The sequence below is a fragment of the Oncorhynchus clarkii genome, chromosome 4 (genome assembly GCF_045791955.1).
Source record: "Oncorhynchus clarkii lewisi isolate Uvic-CL-2024 chromosome 4, UVic_Ocla_1.0, whole genome shotgun sequence".
Classification (NCBI taxonomy): Eukaryota; Metazoa; Chordata; class Actinopteri; order Salmoniformes; family Salmonidae; genus Oncorhynchus; species Oncorhynchus clarkii.
In genome coordinates, this window is record NC_092150.1 from 66,120,353 (window position 1) to 66,131,691 (window position 11,339).

Here is an 11,339-nt window from a genome sequence, read left to right on the forward strand (position 1 = left end):
GCTGTGCTATATAACATCGCATTCTTGAAGAAAATGTGAATATATGTATTGTGAAAAGGACAGTAGGCTATACTACCACCAGTCTATTAAGTCTGCACTGATGTCTGCACTTTTAGAAGTAATCATTAGATAGCTGACAATGCGATAGAGTATGACTTCAATTGTTGCCACAGATAACCCAAAGAAAGCATTGACTTGAACCTGAGGAATTACTTGAGTTTTCCTTTCTTACCAGGACGCTTTACGTGGGACTCCCTTGTTAATTCGAATAATAATTTACAGCAAGGTTCGGGGGGCGGAGCCGTGTTTCGTCATGGCGGCAGGAGGAAAACAGAACAGCGCCTGACGGATCTACATTCAGAGCAGGAATCAAAACAAGAAACGGACACGCCTTCTTCGTAGGTTGCCTTTGCTGTCACAACTGCATAAACCTGGATGGAGATAATATAGCTGTAAACAGTACCACCTGCAATCAAGAAGAGAATCATTGCATCTCTGAAGTAGGATTCAAATGGAATCCGCAGAAATGTCAGCCAGCCGTTGATGGGTTGAAAGTATTCATATCTGGATCAGTAAAATGCCCAACCAGAAAAGCAACAGGGGGAAGAGAAATAAAAGGACTAATAGTAGTGGAGATGAACAAGAAAATGGAGCCAGTGCTGCCGCAACAGGAGGAGCACCAGGGGTAACAGCAACATTATTAGGGGCTACAGCTGCACCGTTCAACGAGCATAGAAGTGGTAAGAGTGAAATTGTGTCAAAACATGCGTGACCGAAGTTATTGCAATGGATTTTATTTTATTATTGCCTATGAGCTAACGTACGCTTTACGGTGCTTCACATTTTTGTTGTTATCGACTGTAGGCTTCATAACTCACGCGTTATAGTGTAATTGCCAACGAGCATTATGCATTGATCATTTAATGATGCGTCGTAATGGAGCTCTATGCACTGTCATATCACGACGCACACATGTACAGTGTCAGTTGTGGCCTTGTTCATGGGTAGTGCTGGCACCTCGCCGCTTGCCTGCTCAAGTTCAACTTAATTTGATACATTGTCGGTATTGCAACGTCTGTGTCCTGAGTCAGATAAAGTAACACAGAAACGATATAAGTAGGCTGTGCATATAGGCTGTATATACATTATAGTTGGCATCAAAGTTATACCAGGCCTAACTTACTATCTGAATGAAATATGTTTTGTCATGTAAACATATTCCGGTCGGCTCTTTATAAACAAAATATTACCAATTAATAAAATGTGCTGGGGTAGGCAAATAGCTGAACAATGATGGAATTCATTGTACAGAGCCTCAGGTTTATGTTTGAATCACCCTGGCAGCCTGAAGTTGGTGACTCATAATCATGTTGCAGAGGCATAGACTAGTCCTGTTCTTCTTATTTATTTTTATTTTTAACTGAACTGAGTTTTGATGCAGGTATAGTTAGGCACATTACAGTGCATGCATGGGATTGTTTCTGATACACTGTCTAGAAACTATGAGGGCTGAGAGATGACAATGAAGTACAGGAAATGAAAGGAGGAAATTGATCTACCATACACACACACACACACACACACACACACACACACACACACACACACACAGACAGACAGACAGACAGACACACACTGAGGGTTTCCCTGTCTGACAGGTATTCAGGCACCACTTCTCAGTGATCCATACTCAATAATGATGGCTCTTATGTTGCAAGATAACACATAATCCCATTAGCCTTCTTCTTATTATTGAATGTTCACACAGTCCATTACCGTTTTAAAGTTAAATTCCAGACTGACTGTGCATTGATGTTTGAGTCCTGAATCGTTCAGTAACAGCATAGAATTTTGTCAACATTGCAGTCCAAGGAGCTAGTCCTGATAGCATGAACACAAATCTATTCTGTTTAATATTGTTTTGTTGCTCTGTAATATGTCCAAAGTGAATGTTGAGCCTCAGCATGTTTTTTTTTTTTAATTTTCAAGTCATATTTCGTATGGAGATGTTATAATATGTTTATGAGTGATATAGTAACTCTGTTTTGTTTTGTGTGCTGCAGAGGCACCCTGTGCTACCCCTCTTGTGTGCAGTCTGGCCAGAGACATTGACCTTGACAAGGATGACTATCAACGTGTGGTGTGTAACAGTGATAGCTGCCCTTATGGCAACTGGATGCACTTGCAGTGCTTCTACGAGTGGGAGAGTAGCATCCTGGTCCAGTTCAACTGCATTGGAAGGGCCCGCAGCTGGAACGAGAAGCAGTGCCGGCAGAACATGTGGACTAAGAAGGGATACGACCTGGCCTTCCGCTTCTGCTCCTGCCGCTGTGGCCAGGGCCACCTTAAGAAAGACACGGACTGGTACCAGGTGAAGCGCATGACAGAGGTGAAGAAGAAGGTGCCTCTGGAGAAGAGTCTAGGGAAGTTGAGCAGTTCAGCTGGAGGGGGTGCATGTGGAGGTGGGCTGGATCCCACTGATGATCCTAAAAGGGGCAAGTTGCCTGGGGGCAGTAAGCTGGCTCACAGAGCATCCAGTCAGGAGCTGCCTCGCCGACAGTCAGTGGATCGGCAGAACTCTCAGGAGAGGGGTCACGGAGGCCTATTCTGTGGAAGCAGCCTGGGGCCCCGCTCACCCTGTGACTCCCCGGGTCAGTCCCCTCCGTCAGGCTTCTCCTTCTTCTCCCCGCCTGCATTCACAGGGCCCCGCAGCTCCCGGCACCTGGGGGAGTTCCTGAAGAATGCGGTGCACATGGAGAGTCACCGGAAGCACATGCTGGCAAGCGGCATGCTGGGTCGCGGAGGCCACCTCGATCACACCATCCTGCCCCTGCCCAGACTCACCCCAGGGGACAACCCAGTGCAGTTCTTGCGGAGGCTGGACCTCACAGAGCTGCTGACCCACATACCCAGACACAAGCTGAACACCTACCACGTACGTATGGAGGATGATGCCCAGGCGGGCCAGGGAGAGGACCTGAGGAGGTACATCCTGTCGGCTCTGAGCGCCAGCCACAGGAACATGGTCAACTGTGCCCTGTGCCACCGCACCCTGCCTGTCTTTGAGCAGTTCCCCCTGGTGGACGGAACCCTGTTCCTGAGCCCCTCCAGACACGATGAGATTGAGTACGATGTGCCGTGCCATCTGCAAGGTAGGTCTTTGGAACAATGTCCATCTCTGAGAAACAGAATTTGAAACACTTAGGCTATCAAAACCAGCAGACTGCCCAACCATTGCGCATGCATGCATGTATGTTGTGATTGGGTACAAACTCAAATATTGCAAACTGGAAATTACATAATTATTTTTCTAATATTCTGTGGACATATTTTCCCACAAACAATCTGATGACCTGTAATTAAAAATTTGAAAATGATTGTCTTGAACCCGAGTTTAAGAGAAAGATCACTTTATTGGTGAATTGCACACGTTCCATCTGACGTTTGACTTTGAACCCAACACTGCAGAAAAACACACATGCATACAGATTTTGTAGCGGTGCTGCCACACTGGACCCCCAAGAGCTGTTGTTGTTGGGGGGTTAAGTGCCTTGCTCAAGGGCACAACGGCAGTCAATGTCATCTAGGATTTGGTACCGACAGCAACCCTCTGGTTGCCAGCTCACTTCCCAACAGATTGTTCCTCGTCGAACCTGGGTCGGACATGCTAGCTCGCCTCTTTAACCTCTAGGCTACCTGACACCTATATGCTGGTTCCTGTTGTGGTAGAAGAAATGTGGACAGTGAAATGTTCAGGCTTACTGTTGACAGCTGATCAGGCCCCAGGAGTTACAGTATGTTGCTGCAAGCAAATGATTTGGACCACAGCTGTTTCCAGATATGCATGTTTTAGTGTATTTCAGAATAACTCGTTTGGTTGTGAATTTTCATAATTGTTATTTTGGTCAGCAAGGGTGTTATCCCTTGCATATATTTGAGATAAGAACACACCATAATAAACCTGGCACAATATAATTCATTACTTTCATTGAGAACTAAACAAAATTATTATGGCACATGAATGTGATCAAGCATGACATGCATATCAATCAAGTCAATCTATACTGTTTTCCACAAACAGGTTCTTAGTAGCTATTCACCACATGGATAAGAATTAAATCTGTGGCTGAATGCTGTTGCTTTGATCTTCAGGCTTTGTAATGCATGATTATTTTTCACGCTTTAGGGATTATTTGTGGAATCTATTAAACAACCCTATTGTCTCTCTTGTAAAGGGAGGCTGATGCATCTGTATGCAATATGTGTCGACTGTCTGGAGGGAGTCCACAAAATTGTCTGTATCAAGTGCAAGTCCAGGTGGGATGGGAGCTGGCACCAGTTGGGGACGATGTACACCTACGATATACTGGCCGCCACACCATGTTGTCAGGTGAGTAGGCTATTAGTATTTATCTATATATCTTTTTTTTTCTCCTCACGATGAGTTTGAAAGTCATATTTGAGTTAGCATCCAGATGGTTCAGGGGTGTCATTTAAATATGGCAGGCTGCCTACCATAAGGTAGCTTCATGGACCAAAGTCAGTTAAAAAAAATCAGGTTTTGTGTTGGGGCTAGATCTCTTCCTATCAAATCGTCTCATTGACATTATGCATGGCAAAGTCAACTACTGCGGATCCTTAGCCATTTCCTCCATTTGTACCCTTAGGCCCGTCTGAACTGCAAGCACTGTGGCAAGCCAGTCATAGATGTCAGGGTGGGGATGCAGTACTTCTCAGAGTACAGCAACGTGCAGCAGTGCCCCCACTGTGGGAACCTCGACTACCACTTTGTCAAGCCATTCTCCTCCTTCAAAGTCTTGGAAGCTTATTGACAAATGTGCATGCATGCTAGTGCTGTTTCTCTTGTTTCTGTTTTTTATCTAGGCAACTTTATTTTTGGCCCTTAAATACTTTTTTCTGGGCTTTAGTTATTGTTTTATTTTGTATGTATAGAAAGAATATGACTCGACTAAAAATGTCCAAGACAGCATCTATATGATTTCAGAAAAAGTTATATTCATAAGACCTACAATGGTCGGAACTGTCTGGCACTTAAAAAGATGAAACACATATACTGTGACAACAAGTGAATGTATCTGTATGCCAAATTTGCTTTTTTACAAAAGGATGACAAATATATAATAAAGGAGAGAAAGAAATGTTGCATGCTCTTGTTCATCATAATTGCCTAGAGTAGGCAGAAATTAGTCAATATAAATTACACTATGAATCTCATTATTATTATTTTTTCACCAGTTAAGTTGATTGAGAACACATTCTCATTTACAGCAACAACCTGGGGAATAGTTACAGGAGAGAGGAAGGGGGATGAATAAGCCAATTGTACGCTGGGGATGATTAGGTGGCCATGATGGTATGAAGGCCAGATTGGGTATTTCGCCAGGACACCAAGGTTAACACCCCTGCTCTTACGATAAGTGCCATGAGATCTTTAGTAACCACAGAGAGTCAGGACACTCATTTAACATCCCATCTGAAAGATGGCACCCTACACAGGGCAATGTCCCCAATCACTGCCCTGGGGCATTGGGATATTTATTTTTAGACCAGAGGAAAGAGTGCCTCCTCCAACACCACTTCCAGAAGCATCTGGTCTCCTATCCAGGGATTGACCAGGACCAACCCTGCTTAGCTTCAAAGCAGGCCAGCAGTGGGATGTTTTAAACATTTTTAGGGTGCCGGACAACGTGACCAGGAAGATTTTAATTGACCAGACATTTCAGAAATGTACTGACCGCCCATATCCATTCACATTGGACTAAATGAGGGATATCGGCCCAAACATTATAGCCAATTAATTTGTATTTTTTTTGGGCTGCTTTCCTAAAATAATAATTGTCCACCTCACGATTCAGCTGTTGGAGATGTGAGCACTAAATGCATCAGGGCATTGCATGCATAGGCCTATAGGCTTAGGTGTCCACTGTATGATATTAATATATGTAAATATAGCCTATATAATGGAAGAGAAGGTTAGGCCTAGCCCCAGAAAGATAGAGATATCACCGGCAGGATGCTAGGACACCAACATGCATTTCATTGAGTGATGGTTATAGAGATATAGATGTACAAAAGGAGGCTAATTCATTCATTGTCAATCAGAATATGCTGTATATAGATAAGCGTTATAGTGTAAGATTATATGAGTAACTCTAATAGGCCTGAAACATTCTTGCTCACCTCAAGTTCAACTGTTAGAGTTGTTTGGAACGCCAGTGCACACTGCCTTCATAGGCTTGCAGTAGCTAAAGCTTAATAATAGCCACAACAAACCTTCACAAAAGTTTCAAAACTTTTTTTAGGGTAATATGAAAAGTAAGTCAAGCCATTGTTTATAGGAAAAATAAGAGCAGGCTATTATATTGCTGCAAACACAGCATTACATTTGGAACTTTTTTCATTTGTTTAACCTTTATTTAACTAGGCAAGTCAGTTAAGAACAAATTCATATTTACAATGATGACCTACCGCGGCCAAACCCTTACCCGGACAACACTGGGCCAATTGTGCGCCACCCTATGGACATCCCAATCACGGTCAGTTGTGATACAGCCTGGAATCGAACCAGCGTCTGTAGTGACTCCTCTGGCACTGAGATGTCGTGCCTTAGAATGCTGCACCATTCAGGAGCTAATTTAATTTGGCCAAAGAAAATGGCTCAACAGAATGGAGCAAAACACTTCCAAACTGGTTTAAACCTTTTGAACAGGCTATATTGCAGCAATTTCCAACAAAGGCAGGTGGCTACCATACCCAACAAATTACAGAAATAGGCTAAAGGCTAATTATATTTATTTTACACCTACCTATAACCTATCTTAAACTAAATACAGAGCACACAATTAAAAAGACAGATCAAAGTTAATTTAGCCAATAAAAATGTCTCAAGAGTTAAACAAAACAGGTTTTGCATGTTTAAAGAACTGGTTTTGCATCTCAGTCTCTCATGGATCAAAGTGGAAGAGAGATTGACTTCCTCATTACTTGCTTTTATAAGAGGTGTTGACAAGCTGAAGGTACCGAGCTGTCTTTTTAAAAGACCAGCACACAGCTCGGGCACACATGTATACCCCACAAGACATGCCACCAGAGGTCTCTTCACAATCCCCAAGTCCAGAACAGACTATGGGAGACGCACAGTACTACATAGAGCCATGACTACATGGAACTCTATTCCTCATCAGGTAACTGTAGAACAGTAGAATCAGATATAAAAAACAGGTAAAAATATACCTTATGGAACAGTGGGGACTGTGAAATAACACAAACGTAGGCACAGACACATGCATACACACACATGATAACGTACGCACTTTACACACAGGTACACATGGATTTTGTGTTGTAGATACAGTGGGGCAAAAAAGTATTTAGTCAGCCACCAATTGTGCAAGTTCTCCCACTTAAAAAGATGAGAGAGGCCTGTAATTTTCATCATAGGTACACTTCAACTATGACAGACAAAATTAGAAAAAAAAATCGAGAAAATCACATTGTAGGATTTTTAATGACTTTATTTGCAAATTATGGCGGAAAATAAGTATTTGGTCACCTACAAACAAGCAAGATTTCTGGCTCTCACAGACCTAACTAACTTCTTCTTTAAGAGGCTCCTCTGTCCTCCACTCGTTACCTGTATTAATGGCACCTGTTTGAACTTGTTATCAGTATAAAAGACACTTGTCCACAACCTCAAACAGTCACACTCCAAACTCCTCTATGGCCAAGACCAAAGAGCTGTCAAAGGACACCAGAAACAAAATTGTAGACCTGCACCAGGCTGGGAAGACTGAATCTTCAATAGGTAGCTTGGTTTGAAGAAATCAACTGTGGGAGCAATTATTAGGAAATGGAAGACATACAAGACCACTGATAATCTCCCTCGATCTGGGGCTCCACGCAAGATCTCACCCAGTGGGGTCACCTTTTGCTGCGATTACAGCTGTAAGTCGCTTGGGGTATGTCTCTATCAGTTTTGCACATCGAGAGACTGAAAATTTTTCCCATTCCTCCTTGCAAAACAGCTCAAGCTCAGTGAGGTTGGATGGAGAGCATTTGTGAACAGCAGTTTTCAGTTCTTTCCAGATACTCGATTGGATTCAGGTCTGGACTTTGACTTGGCCATTCTAACACCTGGATATGTTTATTTTTGAACCATTCCATTGTAGATTTTGCTTTATGTTTTGGATCATTGTCTTGTTGGAAGACAAATCTCCGTCCCAGTCTCAGGTCTTTTGCAGACTCCATCAGGTTTTCTTCCAGAATGGTCCTGTATTTGGCTCCATCCATCTTCCCATCAATTTTAACCATCTTCCCTGTCCCTGCTGAAGAAAAGCAGGCCCAAACCATGATGCTGCCACCACCATGTTTGACAGTGGGGATGGTGTGTTCAGCTGTGTTGCTTTTACGCCAAACATAACGTTTTGCATTGTTGCCAAAAAGTTCAATTTTGGTTTCATCTGACCAGAGCACCTTCTTCCACATGTTTGGTGTGTCTCCCAGGTGGCTTGTGGCAAACTTTAAACAACACTTTTTATGGATATCTTTAAGAAATGGCTTTCTTCCATAAAGGCCAGATTTGTGCAATATACGACTGATTGTTGTCCTATGGACAGAGTCTCCCATCTCAGCTGTAGATCTCTGCAGTTCATCCAGAGTGATCATGGGCCTCTTGGCTGCATCTCTGATCAGTCTTATCCTTGTATGAGCTGAAAGTTTAGAGGGATGGCCAGGTCTTGGTAGATTTGCAGTGGTCTGATACTCCTCCCATTTCAATATTATCGTTTGCAAAGTGCTCCTTGGGATGTTTAAAGCTTGGGAAATATTTTTGTATCCAAATCCGGCTTTAAACTTCTTCACAACAGTATTTCGGACCTGCCTGGTGTGTTCCTTGTTCTTCATGATGCTCTCTGCGCTTTTAACGGACCTCTGAGACTATCACAGTGCAGGTGCATTTATACTGAGACTTGATTACATACAGGTGGATTGTATTTATCATCATTAGTCATTTAGGTCAACATTGGATCATTCATTGGATGGATTCATTCAATTCATTCAATTCCAATTTTTCCGTTTTTGATTTGTTAAAAAAGTTTGAAATATCCAATAAATGTCGTTCCACTTCATGATTGTGTCCCACTTGTTGTTGATTCTTCACAAAAAAATACAGTTTTATATCTTTATGTTTGAAGCCTGAAATGTGGCAAAAGGTCGCAAAGTTCAAGGGGGCCGAATACTTTCGCAAGGCACTGTATATGGCTTTTTCTTTGCAACTCTGCCTAGAAGGCCAGCATTCCGGAGTTGCCTCTTCACTGTTGACTTTGAGACTGGTGTTTTGTGGGTACTATTTAATGAAGCTGCCAGTTGAGGACTTGTGAGGCGTCTGTTTCTCAAACTAGACACTTGTCCTCTTGCTCAGTTGTGCACCGAGGCCTCCCACTCCTCTTTCTATTCTGGTTAGGGCCAGTTTGCGCTGTTCTGTGAAGGGAGTAGAACACAGCGTTTAAAAACGTTACAATACATTCTTACCATACTGAAGGTTTTGTCACAGAAAATGTTGCATAGCTATAGCGAATATGCCCACTCTGGTATTGGCATGTGCGCTCTAGCCAGCGGCTTGCAGATACAGTGCAGGTATATTGTAGCCTACTACATGATGAGATATTATGGACAAAAGTGCAAGATTATTTTTATTTGTCAAATAGCAGCCAAGCATCGATCATCATGTCACCATAATAAGACCCTTGATATTTATTGAAAGGAGCATGAAATAAGTTATGATGAAATAAGGTATGATGAAATAAGTTATGATGAAATAAGTTATTATGACTTTCACAAGGTGGTGAAAGTGCACAGTGATGAGGTTCATCACCCTGCACTTTCACCACCCTGTGAAGATCATCATAACTTATTTAATCTGTAGCCTAATAAACTGCATGCTTTCCTATGATGGGGTGACATTATTTTATTATTCTCCCTTTTTCTCCCCAATTTTGCCATATCCAATTACGATCTTGTCTCATCGCTGCAATTCCTGAACGGGCTCGGGAGAGGCGGAGGTCGGGTCATGCATTCTTCGAAATATGACCCCACAATCCACGCTCCTTAACACCCGACCGCTTAACCCTGAAGCTAGCCAACACAACACCATTCAACTGACAACCGAAGTCAACCTGCAGGCGCCCGGCCCGCCACAAGGAGTCGCTAGAGCGCGATGAGCCAAGTGAAGCCCCCCGGCCAAACCCTCCCCTAACCCGAACGACGCTGGGCCAATTGTGCGCCGCCCTATGGGACTCCCGGTTACGGCCGGTTGTGACACAGTCTGGGTCTGTAGTGACGCATCAAGCACTGCGATGCAGAAATCTAGTTATTGTCAAACAATTTTGAGGATGCTGGAATTATATTTTGGAGGAATGTGCGCATGCCTACAGGAGACTTTTGAAGTAGCCTAATCAGATTAAAACATTGTGACTGGTTGTGTTTATGCCACATATTATGGTAATTCCTTTTAAAAAGTTAAATGATAAATATTTTGACTGTATTGAAGCGTTAGGTTCTAGGTGTCAAAGGAATAGCCGCTCAGATTGGAGAGGAGGCAGAGCATGTGTTAAGCTTTCCTGAATAACTGGGCCTGCGGGGAGTATGTGGTCACATTATTATAGGATGACTTGGGAGAGTGATGATCTGCAACAGACAGCGCATTCAGTATCAGAAGTAAAAATACAGCTAGACTGGAGTGCTTCTGTGCCTTTATCGACCTTATAAACTGTCGAGAGTCGACCCACAACTGATCCAAATCGAATGAAACATTGAAATCACAGGGCTTTCGCGCCGTTATTCAAATTACATTTTCACTGCAGAATTTTGCACTCATTATTCATTGCAATTATTCATTGCATTGTGGTGTTGTAGGCTAGTCTATGTCGGACAATTGTATTTCCCCTAAACACGATCAATAAGGGAGAATTTTGAGCTGTGTGTCTCATATCTTCACTCTTCTTTCATGTGCAATGGTGCACCTGGCCTCTCCGCTGCCTATCAGCTATTTGTTCTTGAGATTCATATGACAAATTAAGGCAGATTTTAGGTAAGGTATGATTACTAGTTAGCCTATTGCAGGTCTGGACAAACGATCCATCTACTACTATTTTATTCGTAAATCTCACTCAGATATCATATTCAAAACTGCAAATTTTTCTCTATGCCCCATGGCAAAATTAGTAGAATTGCAGCAAACTTTCTCTAAAACAAACATTTTCTCTACGCCCCATAGCAAAATGTGTAGAATTAAATTAACTCTAAAATGTACATGTTTTCTC

General features: G+C 42.7%; 1 protein-coding gene across 1 annotated transcript; it reads left to right on the top strand.

Annotated features, from left to right (window-relative positions):
• Nucleotides 1-310: 310 nt before the first annotated feature.
• Nucleotides 311-5,159, top strand: LOC139407144 (headcase protein homolog). The gene is made up of 4 exons (XM_071150611.1): nt 311-740; nt 2,064-3,152; nt 4,236-4,390; nt 4,668-5,159. Exons 1-4 carry the CDS (start codon nt 578-580, stop codon nt 4,830-4,832), a joined length of 1,572 nt encoding a protein of 523 aa, XP_071006712.1. The 5' UTR covers nt 311-577; the 3' UTR covers nt 4,833-5,159.
• Nucleotides 5,160-11,339: the final 6,180 nt, after the last annotated feature.

Excerpts from the sequence above, each read along its gene's own strand:
- LOC139407144 (XM_071150611.1), top strand. The coding sequence starts at position 578 with ATGCCCAACCAGAAAAGCAACAGGGGGAAGAGAAATAAAAGGACTAAT. Across the intron at positions 741-2,063 it reads GTTCAACGAGCATAGAAGTG|AGGCACCCTGTGCTACCCCT; the intron begins GTAAGAGTGAAA and ends TGTGTGCTGCAG. Across the intron at positions 4,391-4,667 it reads CCGCCACACCATGTTGTCAG|GCCCGTCTGAACTGCAAGCA; the intron begins GTGAGTAGGCTA and ends TTGTACCCTTAG.